The sequence below is a fragment of the Ylistrum balloti genome, unplaced genomic scaffold, assembly GCF_031769215.1.
Source record: "Ylistrum balloti isolate Yb309-2 unplaced genomic scaffold, AGI_CSIRO_Ybal_v1 Utg369590, whole genome shotgun sequence".
NCBI lineage: Eukaryota > Metazoa > Mollusca > Bivalvia > Pectinida > Pectinidae > Ylistrum > Ylistrum balloti.
Genome location: NW_026781876.1, coordinates 891,878 through 915,832, shown reverse-complemented (window position 1 = coordinate 915,832; position 23,955 = coordinate 891,878). Strand labels below are relative to the sequence as shown.

The 23,955-nt window shown below is 36.5% G+C and overlaps 1 protein-coding gene across 1 annotated transcript in view; it reads left to right on the top strand.

Moving 5' to 3' along the window:
- The window catches only part of LOC132544614 (titin-like), a 154,846-nt gene that overhangs the window by 109,889 nt on the left and 21,002 nt on the right, over positions 1-23,955 (top strand). The window contains exons 64-92 of the mRNA XM_060208240.1: positions 123-425; positions 661-966; positions 1,088-1,199; positions 1,453-1,625; positions 1,835-2,122; positions 2,299-2,604; positions 5,413-5,718; positions 6,027-6,326; positions 6,775-7,077; positions 7,214-7,519; positions 7,759-8,061; positions 8,323-8,625; positions 9,129-9,434; positions 9,661-9,963; positions 12,441-12,743; positions 13,076-13,681; positions 13,963-14,265; positions 14,653-14,958; positions 15,243-15,545; positions 15,938-16,240; positions 16,540-17,145; positions 17,517-17,819; positions 18,193-18,498; positions 19,036-19,338; positions 19,708-20,013; positions 20,894-21,196; positions 21,621-21,920; positions 22,667-22,972; positions 23,125-23,430. Of these exons, the coding sequence (XP_060064223.1) occupies positions 123-425; positions 661-966; positions 1,088-1,199; positions 1,453-1,625; positions 1,835-2,122; positions 2,299-2,604; positions 5,413-5,718; positions 6,027-6,326; positions 6,775-7,077; positions 7,214-7,519; positions 7,759-8,061; positions 8,323-8,625; positions 9,129-9,434; positions 9,661-9,963; positions 12,441-12,743; positions 13,076-13,681; positions 13,963-14,265; positions 14,653-14,958; positions 15,243-15,545; positions 15,938-16,240; positions 16,540-17,145; positions 17,517-17,819; positions 18,193-18,498; positions 19,036-19,338; positions 19,708-20,013; positions 20,894-21,196; positions 21,621-21,920; positions 22,667-22,972; positions 23,125-23,430 (9,081 nt within the window). The remainder of the gene's footprint in view (positions 1-122; positions 426-660; positions 967-1,087; positions 1,200-1,452; positions 1,626-1,834; positions 2,123-2,298; positions 2,605-5,412; positions 5,719-6,026; positions 6,327-6,774; positions 7,078-7,213; positions 7,520-7,758; positions 8,062-8,322; positions 8,626-9,128; positions 9,435-9,660; positions 9,964-12,440; positions 12,744-13,075; positions 13,682-13,962; positions 14,266-14,652; positions 14,959-15,242; positions 15,546-15,937; positions 16,241-16,539; positions 17,146-17,516; positions 17,820-18,192; positions 18,499-19,035; positions 19,339-19,707; positions 20,014-20,893; positions 21,197-21,620; positions 21,921-22,666; positions 22,973-23,124; positions 23,431-23,955) is intronic.

Here is a 23,955-nt window from a genome sequence, read left to right as displayed (position 1 = left end):
ATCTGAATTTCAAATAAGTTTTTGTTTCCTTTTTGCATATTCTATACACCAGAATTTACATTTTGATAATTTTTTTGTTGATGTGTTAACTAACATTTTACTGAAAAATTTGATTTGGACAGATGCTCCAGACTCACCTATAAATTTGAAAGCTACCGACACAACGCCAGAAACTGTGTCATTAACATGGGATGCTCCATTGAAAGATGGCGGCTCCCCAGTTACTGGGTATATAGTGGAGAAACGTCACATGGAGACAACACGCTGGTCGAAATGCAATAAAAAGGCCGAACCAGACACTGTGTTTACGGTCACCGACCTCATTGAGGACAGCGACTATGAATTCCGTGTATCCGCTGAGAACATTGTTGGCCTCAGTAAACCCTGTCAGCCAATTGGACCAATCAGAGCCAAGCTTCCATATGGTTAGTAACAAATTAAATGAATAGTTAGATATTTTCTAAAACTCTTTTGAAAAAATTTTGAAAATGAGTTCTGTCTGGACATTTTAGATGCCATAATATATTGTAGAACAATATATGCCTCTCTCCCTGTTTTTACCCCTAGTATGTAAGATATTACAAATGTCGTAGGAATAATACTTCATTGAAACTTTTTTAAGATGTCCAATATATTTAAAGCCTGCCTTTTCTTCTACAGACAAACCAGAGGCTCCTGGTAAACCTGAGGTCCTCGAAGTCACAAAGAATACAGCATCACTGAAATGGACCCCTCCTGTCAAAGACGGTGGCGACGCCATCTTTAACTACATTGTTGAATGTCGGCCGGAGACTTCTATCAAGTGGATATTGGCCAGCCAGAACATTCGCATAGATGATACCAAATTTGTGGTGACAGATCTTCTTGAGGGTATGGAGTATGAGTTCCGTGTCTACGCGGAGAACAGAGCGGGTGTTGGCCCCGCCTCTCCTCCATCAGACAGAGTCCTTATCAAGGAACCAATTGGTAAGTATGTCTGTCTTGTAGGCTCTTTATTTACCAAGTGTATTTAAATTCTAAATTTCTTTCGACTATTTGCTATGTTCAAAATATGACCTGTTGTTATCTCTTTATTTTCTTATTCCAGTCGGAGAGGCTCCATCTGTACTAGAAGGACTTCCTGACCTTACTCATCTGGTAGGAGAGACGGCCACCCTTGAGTGTAAAATCTCAGGCAAACCAGAGCCTACACTGAAATGGTAAGTTGTTCCAATATAAAAAGAATGATTGTGATTTCTCATTCTGAAAAATGATAATACAATCAAGGTCAAATGGTTATTAAAGAAATTTAAATTAATAATTGTGATCGTGAATATTTGAGACCTGAAATGATATTTGGATCAGGAAATAAGGTTGAAACAAATGATTAACAACACAGAGATCAATTTTGTTTTTTATCTTTTTAAAGAAAATTTGTCACCAAATGATGACACTTGGCTTTTAAATTTACAGGTCTAAGGATGAACATGTGCTGTCAGAGAGCAAAAAGTTCGAGATGTCATATGTAGATTTGGCTGCCTCACTGACCATTCGTCAGGTGACAGAAAAAGACATGGGCAGTTACAGCTGTGAGGCATCCAATGACTTAGGATCTGTGTCAACCACTGGTCAAGTGGAGATTCAGGGTATGTCTAATGTAGGCAAATGGTCAAGGTGGTAACTGGACCAGTAGTTAAAAGTACATCTCAGAGAGAGATTTTTTCTTTGTTGATAAACCAGACAAATATTTTCTGTTGAATTTCTGCATTTTCTGATTTTTCTGTTTTGTTTGAGAGTTTAATGATAAAACATTTGGACCCAAATGATTTTCAAAATGTTGTGTTTTTTGTTTCAGCTCCACCAACCATTGAGTATGACAACAAATACCGTGACCTTTTGACCTTACAAGCGGGCTCATCCCTGAAGATCCCTGTAACAATCAAAGGTCTTCCCAAACCCACAGTCACCTGGGGTAAGGATGACACTGCCCTCAAGACATCAACGAGGGTTAGCTTTGAAAAGACCGAAAAAGGCTCAACATTGTTAATCAAGAAACTGACTCGTGAGGACGACGGACTTTACTACATTAAGGCTGAGAATGAGGCTGGTGAAGAGAAGGCTAGCTTTGACGTTGAAATTATTGGTGAGTAATTCATAAGAATTATTGTGTGTTATCAATCAAGTTAATTTCATTGCTTTCTATTCTTGCTTTTACGAATTTGATTTTGAAAATTTTTTGAAAAAAAGATGATAATTGAGCAAAAATTAAGACTATGTTTGATTGGATTATATGGTGTACTTGGTTATTTCCCTGTGCAGACGTGCCAAGCCCACCAGAGGGCCCAGTGCAGGTTACCGACATTGACGTAGACAGAGCAACGCTGACCTGGCAGAAGTCAAAGGATGATGGCGGATCAGCAATCAAATCCTATACAGTGGAACGCCGAGAAGCTGGACGATCTACGTGGTCACGTCAGGAAATTCCAAATTCTTCTGTTCTCACTATCACCCCAACTGATCTTCAAGTTGGAAAGGAGTACATGTTCCGATTCTTTGCCGAAAATGAGGTTGGCATGTCCAGTCCTCTCGAGATGGATGAACCTGTCATTCCAAAGAGTCCGTTCGGTAGGTGGACATTGATGCATGACTCATGGTCACTGAGGCGTGATTACGATCATCGTCCTGACTGATCTGTTTACGAGTGTTATATTAACAATGTTTGACAAATAGTTTTGCCTGCTGTGAACTGCTTGGTTTATCATGAATTAGTACTCAAATGTTCAAAGTATGGTTAGTTGCATATTTAAAACTGATATTTTTATCAAATGACTTTATTGTATTGAAAAATAATGAAAAGAACACACAATGAAACAAGGAAAAAGAAGTTGTATAAATTATTGATTATGCTGACTATCCTTACTTTGAACATGGTACCCCAATCCTAACTGTATACACCACCACTCCTATAGAACTATACAACCAGCAATCACTCTGTGACAATGTTATTGAAATTATACAAATTTTTATCAGTATCTCCCAAATTGTTTTAACTTACCTGATAAGAGTGATGTAAATTTAAATATCAACAATTCCGAAGAGGTTCCATGTATATTTGAGTCCTTTTTAACAATTTATGATATATTTTCAAACGTTCCTACGAATGGATGATATTTCCACTGAAATTTACATTTTGAGAGAAAGAGCTGTATGTTAAAAGGAATCTCAAAAATGTTTACCCAAGACAGTACAAAGAGGATATGTAATAGTGTCTTCAGTAATAAATATATTTCACAAATTTGTCTAGTGTACACGAATACACATACAGGTGAAATATATTTGTTGTTATTGGAGACACTATTGGATATTCTATTGATTATTTTTTCGAAAGTAAAATAGCGAAACTACTGGCATGTTTAGAACATACATAAGCGAGGAAGTCGACAAAGCTTTTTGCGGAAAACTCACTTTTTATATCTTCAGAGTACGTGACAAAATATAGTCTGTTTTTACTTTTAAATCATTAAAAATATATAATACAAAAATAAAGTTCAATGTAAATATATTTGTATATTTATATATAAAATATTACTTATTCCTGTCACTAAGAGACAAAATTTGCTGTAAAATGTTCAAAGAGAGTTTAGCCTGTGACCATTCGCTATGCGGCTTAAACTATGGCAGCAACCTACAGTTGTCGCTGGGATGACACGAATCCCCTTGAAATGTCTAACGTGTTAGCTCCACATTAAAGATAGTTTGGTTTGGGATTTGATTTGATCTCTGATAAGGTTATTTGTGTTGCATAGTTTGCCGACTTTCATGGAAATAAACGTTTACCATGGAATTGAAGGTCATGTCACAAGTAAACTACGCCTTCAGATGTCTGGTTATGTGTTTTTTGTACAGTCTGCAAGAGTGATACTTTTCACTTTTATCAATGAGATATTTATCGATACTTCTTGATATTTCTCGATATTTCTCGATATTTCACCGACAACAATGTAATACTCTACTGAATGCTTCTAGATAATGAAAAACAATTGTCACAAAATTTCTATTGTTTACCTTAATTTTTGCCTATGAACAGTTAGTCATGTCCGTGTGAGTTCTACTAATGACTGTGATTAACCTGTGTGATATGTCTAGGTTTACCACTAAAACTTTGTATGTGATGAGATTAATGTTATAACCGCCACCCACCGCCTAATGTTAATGATGAGATGACATTCCATCAAGATATTGTAGATTGTGATATTTAAACACATTTATAAATATTTTTTTTTAAGTTTTAGCAATACCGTTATAATGTTTATATTTTATTGTGGGGATACGGCTGATTATATAAACAGGTAGTCAGATATAGTTTACATAAGTCTACATACATATATATATATATATATATTTATTAACCAGTATTTTGCATGATTAGTTATATGCTAGAACATGAATATTCATTACCTAATTTGCATATCAGAACAAAATTATTTGTATTATTATCCCTGAAGAATATTTTAATGTATTTTTAATGTATGTTTATGTATGTATGTTTTGATTAATATTTTATTTTATATGAAACAGACTTCTGACCATCTGAGAGGCAATAAAATTTTAATATTTTTCTTCGAATTGAAATTTGTTTGTTTATCAATTGCCTGGCATAATTTACCTTCAATTCTGTTTAGACATTGATGAAATGATATTTAGAATGAAAGTTTTTATAAAACAAGTAGTAGCAGATTGGAGTGTGATGTTTCAATGACTACACAGTCACCTTAGACAAATGACCAGTGAGAAGCATTTGCTAAATCTTAACATGGTTGACCGATTGGAGGGTTATTTGATACTGCTTAAGATTGTGCTACTACAAGACAGCAATAATATTTCTTACCTATCAGAATATCAGCAATATATAATGGATTGTTTATACAGTAAAACCTTACTTATATACAAACTATTGATAAAGTGTGATCATAAAATCAAATACAAAACAGAAAACAATTCAGAGTAGCAAAACAGACTAGGTTAATAGATGTTTCTTTGAAAATGAATACATGAAGTTTTTGCATGATTGTTATCTATGTGACATAACAAAGCATGGAAAGATTTTAGAAAGTCCAGATTGTCTGAGTGTTTGCATTGAACAAGCAACTGCATGACTGCGAAGCTTTTTGTTGATGAAGATAAAGGATTGACGGTAAGAATTTAAACATATTTAAATTGAAATATAATTTGAAAAATTTGAAAAAAATATTTCAAGAATAAATCTATTCAATTCATAACTGAACAAAAATAAATAATGTAATAATTTCTGAGAAAATTTGTTTTCTATTTATTTTCTTTTTTAAAAACACTTTTTTAAATAGAGTAGTTGTCCAGTAACAAACAAATTGCATTGAAATTTTAATTCAGTTTAAGAAATTTATTCCCTTGCAGACAAACCGTCAATCCCAGTGGGACCTCTGGAAATCTCCGACGTCACTGACAGCAGTTGTACATTAACTTGGAAACCACCCGTATCTGATGGAGGTACTCCTCTCACTGGTTACGTAGTGGAGAAATATGACACCCGTCGTATGACATGGACCACTGTGAAGACTGTTGCTCCAGACAGTACATCATGTCCAGTTCCTAACTTACTAGAGGGACAGGCTTACCTGTTCCGTGTGTCAGCGGTCAACAGTGTCGGTCGTAGTCAACCTCTGGTCACTGACCATGAGATCAAACCAACAAAACCAGCCAGTAAGTTTAAAAATCTTAAGAATATTTACTTTAATGCATGTAATTTTTTTACAGGATTAATAAAGAAAAGTAGAAAACATTTAGAAAAATGTTGGAAATTTTCATGGAAACACTAAAGCGATGAAATATTTAGAAACATCAAGATATTAACATATAATAAAATTAACGGAAAACATCTAACTTGATTATCACCAAATATAATTCCTGTAAATGTCCTTCAAATATATCACTCTGATGTATCTTAAGATATTATGCAGAATAATTATTGAAATATAAACAAATGTTATACATGATTTTTGCTATTTCAGCTCCACCTGGAAAGCCTATTGGTTTCCGTGTTAATAACATACAAGGTGACAGTGTGACGTTGTACTGGAGTGAACCCAAGCGTGACGGAGGCTCTCCAATCACCAGCTATAACATTACCATATCTAAAGACAAGGGCAAGACCTGGTCTCCATTAGAAACAGTTCCAGAATCTGTGGAGCGTTACGTCGTAAACAATCTCAAGGAAGATGAACCCGTTCAGTTCCGTGTCTCTGCAGTCAACGCTGTTGGAGAAGGAGAATGGGTGGAATCAGACACAGTCACTCCAAAGAAGCCAATTGGTAAGGGAGATAACTCCAGTTAACGTATATATTTATGATATCTTATTTGCGACATTGTCAGATAGCGAAACAGTATTTCTTTTCTTTTTTTTTTCTTTTTTCTGCATTCTGTTTATGCAAGTTGAATGTTATAACATTATATAACATATGTTAAAATAGTGAAATTGGGACATAATTTTCCTGGTAACATTATATAACATATGTTAAAACAGTGAAACTGGGACATAATTTTCCTGGTAACATTATATAACATATGTTAAAATAGTGAAATTGGGACATAATTTTCCTGGTAACATTATATAACACATGTTAAAACAGTGAAATTGGGACAAAATTTCCCGGGTAACATTATATAACATATGTTAAAACAGTGAAACTGGGACATAATTTTCCTGGTATTTGAAGTCTTCAGTTTACATTATCTATTCCTGTGTGTTTCCTGTGTCAGGTCTACCTTCTAAGCCAGTGGATGTTGAGGTAGGAGAAATCCTCACTGACTCTGTAGCTCTCAGCTGGCAGCCACCTGAGGACGATGGAGGCACTCCAATCACAGGATATGTGATCGAAAAACGTGACGCATCCCGTTCCATGTGGACAACTGTTGATCGTGTGGACAAAAATACACTCAAACTCCTGGTGACAAAATTAAACGAAGGAACAAGCTACTTCCTGCGGGTTCGTGCTGAGAACAAGGCAGGACTTGGTGAACCCCAGGGTCCTACCAAACCTGTTATACCAAAGAATCCGTTTGGTAAGGGGGAGTTACTGTTTGATTAGAATTGGACAATTTCTCTAAATAGAAATCTTCGTACCCTTTCATTCTGTATGCTACAAACATATCATATGTAGGTATGATTCCTGATTAAGATTTTCTTTCTGTCCCACAGACAAACCCAGTATTCCTATTGGTCCACTGACTGTGTCTAACGTCACTGACTGCTCTGCTGACCTTGAATGGAAGCCCCCGACAAGTGATGGTGACACACCAATCACTTCATACATCATTGAATCTCGCCCAACAAGTCGTATGTCTTGGTCCAGGGCTGGAGAAGTTGATGGATCAACCACCAAGTTTACTGTGCCACAACTTACCGCTGGCACTGAATACGAGTTCAGGGTCTCTGCCGTCAACAAGGAAGGTCAAAGTCCCTGGTTACAGGCAATCGACACTGCTTTGCCCAAACGCAAGATCAGTGAGTTCTTCATATAGACATATGGGGATAAGTCTTAAATATAATGGAAAGCAACTGAAATTATGATTAGATTTCAAAGGTATTTGGTATCCAGATCTAAATATTTTTTTGAAAGGGTTTTGGAGATTTTATGAAGGAAATTATCATGGATTACTATTGATTGACAAGAAGAAAAAAAACAAATAATTTTATTGTTTTTGACAATGCCACAATATATCTCTTTATTTGGCTTTTTCCAGACCCACCAGGACCTCCCAGGGACCTTAGAGACACAAAGGTTGGAGAAAACTATGCCATACTTAAATGGCAGCCTCCCCTTGACAATGGAGGTGGGCCTATCACTGGCTACATCCTCAAGATGAGGGAAGGACCTCATGGAAAATGGAGCAAGGTTGAGTCTTTGTCCAGTATTGAAGATGACACAAAGGTCCCTCGCCTGTCAGAAGGCACCGACTACTACTTCTCCATTGCCGCAGAAAATGAGGCTGGTGTTGGGGAGACCTGTGAGACAGACAAACCAGTCACACCCAAACGTCCTCCAGGTGAGCCACATTTTGTGGATCAGTGTTAATCCTGGCTTGTGTTTGACACCTGAAATATAAGAATAACATTACTTAGTAATAATGCTGCAAAATAATGTAAAATATATGTATTATAGATGATTTAAATTTTTATAGAAAACATTTTTTTTTTCATCATAAAATTGCACTAGACTAGAAAGCATGGTGTCCTTGGTTAAATTTGATTCTACTTCTTGTAAGACATCCTGGAAAAGGTTGTTAAACTGGACTGTGTATTTGTAGGACCTCCTGGAAAACCAATGGGTCCATTAACAGTGACCGATGTTGAAAAGACAACGGCTGTCCTTCACTGGAAACCTCCAAAGAGTGACGGAGGATCCCCACTCACCGGTTACATTGTTGAAAAACGTGAAGGCCTCAAAGCCTGGGTTATGGTTGACACAGTCTCTCCTGATGTCCTTGACCTTAAAGTCAATGATCTGAAAGAAGGGACAGAGTATCTGTTTAGAGTGACTGCTGAAAACAAGTTTGGTACTGGAGATGAGCTTGAGGCTGATACAACAACAATACCAAAGTCTCTATATGGTGAGTTGAGCTTCAAGCATTACCTATCTAGCATTAATGAATAATTGTTTTCAAAAAGGAAACATTGAATGATGGTTAAACATGAGATTCCATCAGGTAATGAACATATCAAGGTTTATCAGTTTTTTACCGAAGGGTCTGATGACCTATTGCGATCGCCTTTTGTCTGGCGTCGTCCGGCATAAACATTTTCAGCTTCTTCTCAAGTTCTACATGTCTCATTGAGCTGAAACTTACCTGAAATGATCCTGACCATAGTTTGTTAATTTCGGGTTGGTCCGAAATCCAACATGGCCACCATCTTGAAAACACATTTTCGACTTCTTCTCAAGTTCAGAATTTGAAATCTTGTATTTTATGTCAGATGACAGTTAAAGCCCATGGGCCTCTTGTTTTTTACAGCAAGTTTTCATTATTTCAGAGTTTTAGTAGTCATTTTTCATATTTATATAAATCTGTTTCTTATTTGTACACAAATCTTCATAAAGCTTCATCTTTTGCAGACAAACCTGGTAAGCCTGTTGGACCAATGGAGTTCTCTAACATCCTAGATGATTCTATCACTATGGAATGGAAGCCACCCTTGTCTGATGGAGGCCGACCAATCACCAGCTATGTTATTGAGATGCGTGATGCGCGTCGCTCCACATGGAATAACGCTGGCACCGTCAGTGCGGAGAATACAATTTTCACTGCTACTGGCCTAATGGAGGACAACGAGTACTTTTTCAGGGTCTCTGCTGTTAATGAAGAAGGTCAAGGTCCAGCACTGGACTGTCCTGACAAGGTTATGGCAAGGAAGCCTATACGTGAGTATGAAAAAGATGGAAATCTGCTGTAATTTTTCTCCCCCAACCCCTTCCCCAAAAAAGTTACATAAAATAATGATACTGTATTTAACAAGTATTAATCCTAACCCTTAGTAGCCCACTGTTTCTCTTGCTGTTACAGAGCACTAACTGTTTTTATTCAGATGTTATAACCAGAGTTGTATTCCTGAAACATCAACCCATATACTTTACTTTTTATCTGCAGAACCACCATCAGTCCCTCTGAATCTCAACACATGTGATCTCACTGAGGATAAGGTGACCTTGACCTGGGAAGAACCCAAGGACAACGGTGGTTCAAAGATCACTAACTACAAGATTGGACTTAATGAAGATGAGACTGGCAAATGGAAAAACATTGCAACTCTCAATCCATATGACCGCGATTACACTGTAAGAAATCTAACGACTGGTCAGCGATACTACTTCTCCGTTGCTGCAGAAAACAAGGCCGGCATCGGCGAGGCTGCGGAGTTAGATAAAGCTGTCTGTCCACAGAAAAAACCAGGTACAGTAGACATGGAGTATTTCTGTTTCTCAAGCATTCTAAATTTTTCTGTGCTTTATGCTTCGCTGATCATTGTAAACCCAGTTTATTAATGTTGTTCTTGCTTTTGATTCAGGGGGGGAATCAAAATCACAGACTGAAAAAGTGAAAAAAATTGAATTTTGTATTTGTTTTTATAAATTGATTTTAAATAAAGTTTGCGATATCTGATATTTTGACAATTCTGATAAGTGAAAGATATGGCTTTAAGTAAGAATTCGGATACTTTAAATTTCTGTGTTGGAAATTCAACAATGGATGATAGGATAAGCTGCAGTGTCACCTGCTTCAACATGTGACGTTACCATAATGTTTGTTTCAGCGGTAGAAAAGCTTGGTAAGATGTCTATGTGCTGTATGCTATGTAAATCTTGTACATTGTGTATAATCATGCTCTTGTGTTTGATATCTGTCGATAATGCGTCTCATTCAAGCATTTTTTTTTTAATGAAACCTCATTAACGTGAAAGACTGTTATAATGAGGTTCCAGCCTGTTAATTCTAGGTCATATTTGTGTTTATCATTTAAGCGGTGAAACCTGACATTGCCGAAATTGGAATTTACAAAAGCATCTGATGATATTAGTGTTGGTTTGAAATTTGAGTGTTTCAGAAAGAAAGTTAATATTTTGTTTAAAAAAATATCTTCCCACTATCAGTCTAGCACTTCATGAAGAAATGGCTAGAGTGTCTTTATAGACTGTGAAAATTATATATATATAATATTGAGAGAAAAAAAATTGTTTGGAATAGAGAGTAAACCAGCTTTCCATCTTTTCACTATATCTACTCACTCAGGTGTCACTTATCATATATATGTTTATAATTTTAGTGGTAGAGTTTCATGCTTATGTATGTGTTTTATTTTGTCTTATGCATTGATGTAATGATCATATATGTGTCTGATGCTTACACATTAAAAACAATTATATGTTTAATGCTTGTGTATATGTTTAAGTGTGTCTCAAGCTTACGTATATGTCTAATGCATAGAAGTAATGTTTGTTCATGTGTATTGAATTATTACTGACAAAACAAACACATCAGCTAATAAAATCATGTTGTGACCTTTTTGTACTTATTAAGCCAAATTTTCTGATGCATACAATATAAATAAAAGTGGGAAAAAAACGTTAAGCACTTGTCTACAGAAAAACTTTCACTGGGTTAAATTGCTGTTTTGCTGCAGATATGATAATGAATTACAACCATGATATAACTCACAAATATATAACCAGTTATCATAATAAAGGGCTCTCACACCCCATTTGGGGACTGGGGCCTGGGGCCCTTAGAATTGGGGAAAAATAGCAGCGTTTTCCTTAGAATTTGGAAAATTGGGGGTCTAAATTGGGAAAAAAGATACTATTTTGCATTGGGAATGGGGCCGAATATCGGCCCCAAATCTGGCAGATCGAGAAACCTGATATATATATAAGTGATTTTTTTCTTCATACTAAATGTCTGTAATTTGGTAATTATCATTTGGACAACAATTCAACATATCTTAGTCGAGTAATACAATTTGAATTGATTAATCCTGTTAAAAATATGGAGCTATTGAACAAAGTTTGAATATGTCTTCATTTGAAACATTTTATGAAATCTAAATTTAGAAATTGAATGTGTTCCTAAGGTATCTATTCATTAGATATTTTAATAGAAATATTAAGATATTATTTGAAAACTGTAAAATGAAGTGTAGGCTATGAATATACTAATCCTTCATTGAATATGTTCTGTACATACCTAACAGTGATGTGCATTTTATTTCTTTGTAAAACACCAGTTTTGAAAATCATGTTTGCATTAATATTGTATTATCAAGTTCATAATATTTTGTTTTTTCTTTCATTTTAAAAATTTTTTTCATCATACTCATTAAAAATATTTTCGTTTGAATTTTTGAAAAAATTTATTAATTTTCTCCGTAGATATTTGATTTAATAGCACTTTTTAAATTTAAATTCTTTTTTTACTGTTTTGTGTCAGATCAGCCAAAGTTGTAAGCTAATCAGGCTCTTGCATATGGTTATCAATGGTTTTTTTTATTGATATGAAGTTTTTTTTTTCATTTGATGTGAAAAAAACAAGAAATATAGCACTACTTCTTGTTGGGACCAGGTTTTCCCAAAAAAGTTTTGACAAACATGAAATGTTTTCTTCTTTGTAGATGTTTTATCTGAGTATTTCTTTTCAGAAAAAATTTTTAGAGTGACTGAACAAGATTGTTCATATAACATTTGTCACTGAGAATCGTATTCTTGCCTTTGATAATGTATTCTTGCCCATCAAGAAATAATATTTGTTTAATAAATGTAACGGTTGTATCATTCCTGGTATTATTTCACCACAGATTGTTTCTTCAAGTAAGAAAAAATGTCCTCAAACATGATCTTGTTTCATGTCTAAGACAAAAGTCCTTATACAAATTTCAGAGCGACCATCACCACCAGTTGGGCCAATCAAATTCTCCAACATAAACAAGACAACTGTGACGTTGTCATGGCAACCAAGCAGACATGACGGTGGCTCCCCCTTGACTGCATATCATATTGAGATGCGTGACACCAAGACAAGCCGCTGGTCACCTGTTACCACAGTGACAGCAGACATCCTTACATACTGTGCTCAGAACCTAACGGAACAACATGAATATATGTTCCGTATCTTTGCTGAAAACAGTGTTGGTAAATCGGATGCCTTGACATCTGACGTAGTGGAGCCGAAGAGTCCATTTGGTATGTAACAATATGACAAATGATTTAATAATAACACTTAACCTGCAGAACTTCTATGTTAGGTATCAACACTAACACTTATTATATTTACGATATGTTGTGAACATTTCTAGAACTATTTAGTTTGTTTTCTGTAGAAAATATCTATGTTAGGGAACTATGATGTTTCATATATAACTTCCAAGAAGTAAAAAATATCTTTCTTGGGTTTCCAGTTTTACAAATTAGTTTACTTGATAAAATGTACAAATATTTAGTTTGTGAATGAGCAAAGGTTGTCAGGTTTACAATTACATAATCAGATTGATGTTATTCAACTGTCTTGGATTCAGACAAGCCAGGAAAACCTGTTGGACCCTTGGATTACTCCAATCTTACTCAGGATTCCGTAACCATCTCGTGGAAAACACCACTGACTGATGGAGGAACTGCAATCACCAGCTATATTATCGAGTCTCGTGACAGCAGAAGAACCACATGGTCCAAAATTGCAACGGTGGATGCTGATAAACTTACGTACAAGGCCGGAGGATTGTCACTAGATCAGGAATACCTGTTCCGTGTGTCGGCAGTCAACGCAGAAGGTCAAGGTCCTGCATTGGATTCACTTGACAGGGTCAAACCCCAGAAACCATTAGAGAAGCCAGGACCACCTATTAATGTCAAAACACTGACTGTTAACGAAGAAAAGGCCACCATCACATGGAAACAGCCCAAGTTTGATGGCGGATCCAGGTTGACTGGATATCGCATCAAAGTCCGTGAGAACGGCGGTCAGTGGAGAGAAGTGGACAACGTAGGACCATATGAGACTGACACAGTGATTCGCAACCTCACTACTGATGTCGAATACATGTTTGCCGTAGCTGCAGAAAATAAGGTTGGCGTCGGAGAAGCAGCTGAGACAGATTCACCAACTGTTCTTCGAAAGAAGGCCGGTGAGTTAGAAGTTTAGGTTTAATGTCCGCCATTTCAATACATCAAAGAGCACTTGCTTTGGTAGTAATTACAGGAGCACTGATATCTCGGTAATTCTATAATGAAAACTTTTTCTGTGCACTCTAAATAACTATAATATTTTAGAAGTAGGTCTGGGCATAATTTGTTAGCAATATTTCCTTAACATATATGGTCCTAGCAATGTCCATCAATTCACAGCTCCTAAACTCATTTTATTGTTGCAATGAATAATTTAATTTCTGTTTGATTTCAAATTCAGAGAGGCCATCACCACCAGTCGGTCCTATCAAATTCTCTGACATTGATAAAACCACTGTTACATTGTCATGGCAACACAGTAAGAGTGACGGTGGCTCCCCCTTGACGGGCTACATTGTAGAGATGAAAGAAGTCACTCAGTTCCGCTGGACTGAAGTAGACAAAGTTCGACCAACTGTAACCAGTTACTGTGCCCAGAATTTGAAAGAGAAGAAAGACGTTATTTTCAGAGTTATTGCTGAAAATGCTGTCGGAAAATCAGAGCCTACTCAATCAGACACTGTTACTCCAAAGAGTCAATATGGTGAGTCTCTTTCTCTGTTGTTGGGGGTAACATGGACACCTGTCATCTTGAGTCAAATTGGAGTTTTTCATATTTGTTTTTGTAGCAATATTACAAAATTCAGTCAAAATTATAATATTTGTCACAGTATTTCTAATTCTAAGCTTCAAACTTTTCACAGCAAGTGGAAAGTGGTTCGCGGTATATCTCATAAGGTTAATGCATACATCTTATTGTGTGAGAAAAATCCATAATTATTGTCTCTTGTGTCATTAATTTGATCCAACAACAGTTTACTGTGATTTGAACATTTAGATTTTCAAAACTTTGGAGTCTTTTTGTTAATATTGTCTGGATGGATTGTAATACATTTCTGTAAATTACAATATGATTTTTACTTTTAATCAGATCTACCAGGACGTCCTGTTGGACCAATCCTATTTTCCGACATCACGAAGGATTCTGTGACAATGTCATGGAAACCACCAACAGAAGATGGCGGAACCCCAATCACCGGGTACGTCCTAGAGGTTAAGGAAAACAGGAGGTCAGGATGGAGTCCAGCTGGAAAGGTCAGCGGTCAAAAGTTGACATTCACTACAGAGGATGTTGTCGAGGGCAACAGTTATTTCTTCAGAGTGTCCGCTGTTAACATGGAAGGCCAGGGTCCAGCCCTTGAGTCTACTGACAGTGCCACGCCAATGAGGCCCCTCAGTAAGTACTGAACATTGATCAGGCTATTATCAATTGTTTTTTACTTTCATTTTCCATCAAGAATTGTTGTACATCACAACAATGCAGAAATTATCAATGTTAATATCAGTTGTTTTTAAAATAATAATTACTTTGATAAAGAACAATTAATTTGATTTGAATTGAAATGTACATTGTTAATATGACATTTTAAAATCAACTTTGCTTGAAAACTAAAATATTATAAATTACCAACAAACTCAATCCTTTAGCTAATTATTGTTCAAAAATTCTTTCAACTTTAGGCAAACCTAAAGCACCTATTGACCTAAAAACATTTGACCTTCAAACCGACTGTGTGTCTTTGAGCTGGAAACCACCTACTGATGATGGTGGGTCAAAGGTCACTGGTTATCGTATCAGTATGAGTGAGGACAGTGTCGACAGCTGGGTAGAGATTGGCACCACAACCACTTATACTACCGAATTCACAGCCAAGAAACTCAACATAGGCAGTAAATACTACTTCGCTGTCGCTGCCGAGAACAAGATCGGTGTCGGTGAGCCAGCGGAAACAGACAAAGCAATCGTCCCAAGGGCCAAGCCTGGTTAGTGTTTGGAAATCAATTTTATTTACCTCAAGACTGTTTCTCAGAGATTTTTTGCTTACAGTGTTGCAATATATAAAAACTCTTTGAAAAGATTATCCCTTGCCATTTTTGAAAATGAAAAGGAGCTATCAGATGTTACAGTAAAAAGGTATTGGAAAAGAATTCTGTAGGTTCATTTTTCATGTACATCTGAAAAATATTCTACCACAGAAGGGAATGTCACAGACTTTTTTCCCTTCTGCTAATATACAAATTAAATGACAAAGAAGTGATTGAAAGCTTTCTTCCTATCACAAATCAGCAAAACTCCCCTATTAGATATGTTTTAATATGTGTATGTTTAGTAGTTTAATTGGTTTCTGACAAATTTTGATTGTGTGAACTTACAGAGAGACCATCACCCCCTGTTGGACCAATCAACTTCAGTAACATCCAGAAGAAAGAGCTTACTCTTTCCTGGTTGCCTAGCAAAAGTGATGGAGGGTCTCCTATCACCAACTACATTGTAGAGATGAAGGAGGCTAGCATGTTCCGTTGGGCGGAAGTTGGCAGGGTTGATGCTGACATCTTTACATACTGTGCTCAGAATCTACGCGAACAGAAGGAGTATATCTTCCGAGTGATAGCCGAAAATGCCGTCGGCAAATCTGACGCACTTGAGTCTGATAGAGTCACACCAAAGAGTCAATTCAGTGAGTCAAAATGATCAGTCCAAGTCCTGTACAATGGCAGTGTAATGAATTCAAGATTTTGTACCAGCTGAGAGGCCATAGGTTGTCTGTCTTTTGTCCAGAAGTCTGTACTTCTTTCCCTAATGCATATATCAAATATACCCTTTTATTCACATGTGACAACCTCTCTAATTAGACAAGAATTTGTTCTAGATATCCTTTCAGTAATATGGTCTTGTGTTAGTTTCTGCTACTGAATCTTGTCTAAAGATATTCTATTCATAAACAGTGCTGTAATAGTCGTGATTTTTTTTCTACAGCTGTTCCTGGTGCACCTGAAGGACCGATGAAATACTCGGACATCACTGCAACATCAGTCACCATTGCCTGGCGTCCCCCACTGTCTGATGGTGGACGACCTTTGTCTGGATATATCGTGGAACAGCGTGAGAGTAAACGTATGACCTGGACAAAGGTTGGACGCACTGAACCAAGCATTCTGACTTACTGTGTCCAGAACCTGATCGAAAACAAGGAATATCTATTCCGTGTTTTTGCCGAGAATGAAGAAGGCGTTGGGCCTGCCTTGGAAAGTCAGGAGTCTGTCAAACCAAAACGCCCTGCAGATGTACCCAGTGCCCCCAGAGGACCTCTGGATGTCCGTGATGTGGACGAGTCTTCTGCATACCTCACATGGCGCCCAGCTGACAAAGATGGCGGCTCCCCTGTCCTTGAGTACATCGTTGAGGCAAGCACCGACGGAGAGGAATGGACCAAGCTTGGCAAGACCGACAAGTACACGACAAATCTACGACCTCAGGGTCTCTTGACCGGCAAGAAATATTTCTTCCGTGTCTTCGCTGTCAACAGTGTGGGGCCAGGTGCTCCTTTGGAATCTGATGCCACAACTATTGAAAAACCAGCGAGTAAGTAAAAACTTGACACTCGACCTGTTTTAATGTCAGTGGGAGTTGTTGAAATTGACTCTGTTTTTACTTAGATGTGATTAAAACGTAAACAAATAAAATGAATATATTAAAATTAATACATTATAAATTAATGGTTTGAGGGACAATTATTTTTCTGTACCAGGGATTCCTGCAAATATATATATATATCCAGGTAGTATTGCTTTTAATTAAACCTTGAAATCTGTTGAATTATTCTTGAGTTTCTGAAATATGGGTCACTGGGATATAAATATTCATGAGATGCTGAAATAGATATGTGATTAAGCATTCATTTGAATAATATTCATTCCTATTAATGCTGATCAATTTTGATATTTTACCTGTAGACGTGCCAGGTAAACCTCGGGCTATGCAAGTGACCAATCCCGACAGGACATCTTTGGGTATCTCTTGGAATGTTCCTTCTAATGACGGTGGATCACCAATCACTGGCTACATTGTCGAAAAACGTGACGCTCGCCGTGCTACCTGGACACAGGTTGCTCAAGTCCCCGCAGACGAGCTGTCCTGTGTTGCAGACAAACTTGTTGAGGGTACTGAGTATGGATTCCGTATCACTGCTGTCAACAAAGTTGGCAAGGGTCCAGCTTTGGAATCTGACCAGACCTACATGGCTAAGAGTCCATACAGTAAGTATACTGGTCAAGAAGTGTCGGTCAGTCTGTCAAGTCGTGGTCAAGTTTAATGGCCTGATTCTTCTCAACTGAATCTTATCAGATAAATGTAAGAGATAAAGAGGATGAATAAAGTGTTAAATATTTATTTCTAATTTTGTAGGAGAAAAAGAATGGTGCAATTAAAGGGTATATTTTTAAGGGATATTTGATACAAATTTTCTTTACTTATCTTAAAAAAATGAAATTTTCCATGGACCAAGTCTCATAAGTGATGTATACATGGATTTAGACTAGATAGGTGCCTGAAAATTAAAAAAATGTGCTCTTTATTTCATCAGATATTTTAATTTAACAGGGATAATTTAACAATAAAATTTATTTTCAGACAAGCCAGAATCTCCGCTTGGACCTCTTAATATTTCTAATGTCACTGATAACTCATGTGAGTTGTCCTGGAAACCACCAAGAGATGACGGAGGCTCACCAATCACCGAGTACATTGTTGAGATGCGTGACGTACGTCGTAGTACATGGAGTAAAGTTGGAACAACTAAACCACCAGTCACTGACTTCACAGCAACCGGACTTATGCCTGGTAACGAGTACCTCTTCAGGGTTACTGCTGTCAATGCTGAAGGTCAAAGTGCACCTCTCACAGCCATACAGTCCATCAAACCAAAGAAGAAGATCTGTAAGTTATACACAGCGACAGTATATTGTGAAAATTTGTATTAGTGAAATTGTCTGTGATTGATAATGGAAATATTTTCTAAATCTGACAGAAATGTTTTCGATAATTTCTCGATTAGTATTTAAATGTTTTTATTTTACTTCCAGAGTATCAAAGCTTTTTTAGGTTACACAGAAACAAATTCCTCTTGTCTTTCTCAAGATGAATGTCTTCATCTGATGTTAATAGATACAGACTAATGTTAAGAAATGACTACAACACTGTCTTTGTGACACTGATAACTGCTGAGATTTATTGTAGGACATAACTATAACTTGTATTAAACAAGCATATATTTGTTATCATTAAGGTCAATTGCCAGCAAGTGTTATTTCATCCTCATAAAATATGCCCTGTCTCTATGCTAGAATTCCTATGATAGATTGTCGGACTTATGACATAATAAATTAGATATATAGATATGTATGTACAATACAAATTTCACTTACAGACATAACTGTTAAAGTCAAGTAATGGTTATTACTTTTTATTTTATAGCACCTCCCGGGCCACCATTGTTTGTGCGCTTGTCTAAATCAGGTGACACATTCGCGACGATCACCTGGGGTGCACCATCCTCAGATGGAGGTGCGAAAATCACTCATTATCACGTGATGAAGGCTGAAGGCTCTCCATCTAATTGGATAAATGTGGCTAAGGTTGATGCCTATGAGAACACCAACACCATTAGTGGACTTAAGGACGGTACAGAGTATTACTTTGCTGTAGCTGCTGAAAATGAGGCTGGTGTCGGTGACGTCAGCAAAGCTGACAAATCAGTGAAAGGGGCTAAGCCTAAAGGTGAGTATGCTTTCATTGGTTACCGTGGCAGAGCACTATTAAAACATTTTCTTCCTTTATAAATGTTTGTGTTCAGAATTTGAGCTTGACTTTATAAGATATTAAAATCCTTAGTGTCACAATGTATTTTTTTATAAAAATATTTAAATTCATAAACCGTAAATATTTCAGACAAGTTCTGTTATTGCTGGTCTTAGTTTGATAGTAAAGAATAGAATTTGATACAAAAGATATATTGTGGGTGTGTCCTGTTTATCTAGAAACTATTGAATATGTAAATTGTCTTTGCAAAAATTTTCATTATAAACACCTAATTTGCTGATTTTGGGTTCAAAGTTGCTAACATGTCATTGTCTCTGTCTCCCACAGAGAGACCAGCTCCCCCTGGTGCTCCTTTAGAAGCCACAGACATCCGCAAAAACCAGGTGACCTTGACATGGAAAACGTCTCCTGACGATGGAGGCTCTCCTATCACTCGCTACATCGTAGAAAAACGTGAGAGCTGGAAATCCACCTGGTCTCCATGTGGAAAGGTTGGTCCACGGGAACACACACTCATTGCCGAACACCTGAAGGAAAATCAGGAATACAGGTTCCAGGTCTGTGCAGAAAATGCCATCGGACGCTCTGATTGGCTTGAGACCTCAGCCAATGTTGTACCAAAGAGCCAGTTTGGTAAGTGGAAGAACACTCTATATAGTGTGTAGTACATTTATCATTGTCTGTGATGATTAAAACATTGAGTATGTAGTCATAAAAAATGTTTGAAAACATGAAAAGCCAACACCTTATTTGACAAACTCATTTAAAGGGTGGCTTATAGATTGTTATTTGACTGTGTAGAGATATGTTTGTGTGTGATAAGATCCTACTAATTCTAGCTTATTAAAATCTACTAGTAAATAACATTATTATGCTGGCAGTGTTTGGTTTGATCATTCATTCTGATATTACAGGGTAATTATTATTATCTTTTTTTTTTTTTTAATTTTCCAGCAATTTATGATTTTTTTCATTAAAATCAATATTTTATTTTAGCTGTTCAATTTTCTGAAGTTAAATTTTATTTGATAGCATTTTGCATGTTAATTCTAATGATTGTTGTTTCACAAAAGCTGACTCATACATTGACTAGCTAAAGTTAAACTTAATGCTTCTTCTATAAATATTCCTGACACATGTCTAATGTTTCAATATAAAATAATTAATAAATCTTTAAATTTATATTGCCTACAAATTTGTCATTCCAAATTAGTGTGATTGTATCTTTATTTCAAACAAAGGAGAACAGTTTTTCATTTCAAAAGAAGGAAAATTATTCAAGAAGCTAATCAATTAGGATACTAGATCACTGTTTGAGTTTAAAAGTCATGTGATTTACAGGTAAAAGTAAGTAAATACGGTTGTTAATGTATCAAACATCACCAGTGATCTAGTATCTTGTAGTATAATTGCTAGCCAGTTACTTACAGAACTAAAATCAACTATGGTCATAGCTTTACAACTCACTGCTTATGGTATCATTACTAACAAGCCAGTGCATTCAAATTTCCAGCCAAGCCTTCACCACCAAGAGATCTGGTCATTTCGGAAATCAAACAGACTTCTGTAGTTCTGAACTGGTCACCGCCCAATAATCTAGGTGGTCTCTCGCTCAATGGATATAAGTTGGAACGTCGGGACAGACGTCGCACAGTGTGGGTATACGTGGACGAGGTGCGCCCACATATCACTACCTACTGTATACAGAACCTTCTTGAGGGAAATGAATACCTTTTCCGTGTCTTTGCCATCAACGATGAAGGACTCAGTGAGCCATTGGAATCAACAGAAGCTGTCATACCATTTAAACCTGCAGGTCCGAAAGACGTGGCGAGCCAAAACTCTGATCAAATTTATAGTGCAACATGTTTTAACTTCATTAACAACAATTTTAATATTTACAAATTAGTTTGAATTATTTCTTTAATAGTTGTTGTGAGGCATACTAACTTAAGACTTTGTGTATATGTTTATAATAACTGATCAAGAACTGCATCTAGAACAAAGGAATATTTCATTTTGAATTGAATAAAGAAATGTCTTTTTTTGAAATAAATGCTTGTTCAAAATATCAGAATATTAAACAATTTGTAAAATGACTTTTCTTTAAAAAAAAAAGTACCAGAATTAATTTCAATTCTTATTTATAACCAGTTTCTATCAACTATTTCATTTTGTACAGAAAGAACAATATATTGTCATGTATGCAAAACATTGAAAGTTTTGTAACTTATTTGTAGGTGTACCAGCATCCCCAGTTGGTCCGATCCGATTCTCAGATGAGAAGACAGATGCTGTGACTTTGAACTGGAATCCATCAAAGGATGATGGAGGAAGTCCAATCACATCCTACCAGATTCAGGTATCTGAAGATGGTAATACATGGACTGATGTGGAAATTGTTGACAAATATCGCAAAGATTACCGAGCCACGAACCTTAAAGAAGGTCAACAGTATATGTTCAGAGTGATGGCTGTGAATAAGGTTGGAGCCAGCAAGCCACTGGACTCTGACTACTTCACACCTCGTCGTCCAGGAGGTAAGCCACAACATGTTTATCTTTAAATACAAAAAAAATATAAAAGGGGAGGCACTCAATGGGAAAATGTGTTTGAAAATTGTTTAGCTCCCCATCCCATCACAAGGTAGAGCATTGAATGACATAAAGAGATAAACACAATCGTGATTTAAGAATTGGACCTGGGGTCTGACCCAACTACAATGCAGTCTTTTTCATTTCAATATCTTTGAAACAGTTGAGATCCCTACCCTTAAACCATATATGCCAATGCTAGGCATCAAGAGATAAACACATTCACAATGTAAGATCTGACCTTTGGATGTGGCCTCTCTGAACTTAATTTCTTGGTGATATATTTGAAACAGTTGAAATCCCAATACTATAACCATATTTATACAGAATTACTTGGAATCAAGATATAGACAATTTTTTATATAAGAATTGACCCTTGGGTGTGGCAGACCTCAAGGGACATTATTTATAGCTATATTTTTGGTCTTCTCCCATCAAAGAGGTTAATTGGCTGAGCTTTAATTTGGAAATAAATACCCAACCTATAAGCTTGTATAACATTGCTGGGCGTTAGGATCCAGGTGAGCAATACAGGCCCTATGGACCTCTTTTTATAAATGCCTGAGTCATGTTGAGCCTCATTTCCACCAGAAGCAAAGCATAGCTATTTGATGTAATTTACAAGCATTCTCTAGCACGGTAGCATTTAAAACAGGTTTGATCACGATATACAATTTGGTAACATTTTGCAGGTCCACCATCTAAACCACAAGGCCCGATGGCTGTCTACGATATTTCATTGAACTCAGTGACCATTGAATGGAGGCCTCCCACCGATGACGGAGGATCACCACTTAAGAACTATGTAATTGAGATGAAGGAAAAATCTCGTGTAATGTGGAAGAGCATTGACAAAACCAATCCAAACATTACGAGTTACTGTGCCCAGAATTTATCTCTCAACTCGGAGTACCTGTTCCGTGTCTCAGCTGAGAACAAACATGGCGTTAGTGAACCACTGACTCTTGATGAACCAGTTCTTATTAAGAGCCCATATGGTAAGTCTTGGTCACATAAATGTTTTATCTTCTTTTGTTGATGAGGTCCTAAAAAATTCATCATATTTGTTGTCACATATTCTACATTGTTAAATATGCTCACTGTAGTGTGTGTTGCCTTTTTTGAATTCTTGTAATTACCTTATTTTCAGGTCTGCCCTCTGCACCTGAGGGTCCCATGAAGATTGGAAGTGTAAACAACTCTTCAGCTGAGGTATCATGGCAACCACCAGCTAGTGATGGAGGCAAACCCTTGACGGCCTACATTGTAGAATATCGTGATGTCAAACGTACCTACTGGACAAAGTCTGCAGAGGTCAAACCAGACCAACTGCATCACATGGTACATGGCCTGCAGATTGGATACGAGTATGCTTTCAGGGTCAGCGCTGTCAACAGTGTTGGTCAAGGCCCACATCTGACCTCTACAGAAACTGCTAAACCTTCCAAGAAACTCAGTAAGTCAAGTAATTTAACAGGGCAGAGAGAGAATTGGGACCGGTAGTCATAAATTGTTAAATAGGAGATGTGGAAACAGAGTTCAATATGTTAAATGCAGATTTGATGTCCTTGCCATTTCTCGGTTGGGATATGTCCTTTGGTTATATCCTGTTGTGAAGGATGAGAATATAAATATTTATGTGTAACAGGTATTTTCTTGTTTAATGATTAAATTGCATTCCATTTTGTCATTTAACCAATTCAACCATGGTGGGAGGAATTTAGAAATTACTTGAGCGGTAGCTTGAATAGATGGAAACATTGAAATTACATGTCTACAATTTAAAAAAAAAAAAAAACGTGTTAATAAAATTATCATCTTTTTAATTTAATTTAATTTACTTGAAGAAGTTATTGATTTTGTTATGAAGATGTTTAGAAATCAATATTGCATGCAGATTTTGAGGAAATTTTCAGGGCAACCTGTTTAATCAGAATTATTTTTATATATATATTTACTTGTTGCTTTGACTTTCCTTGTA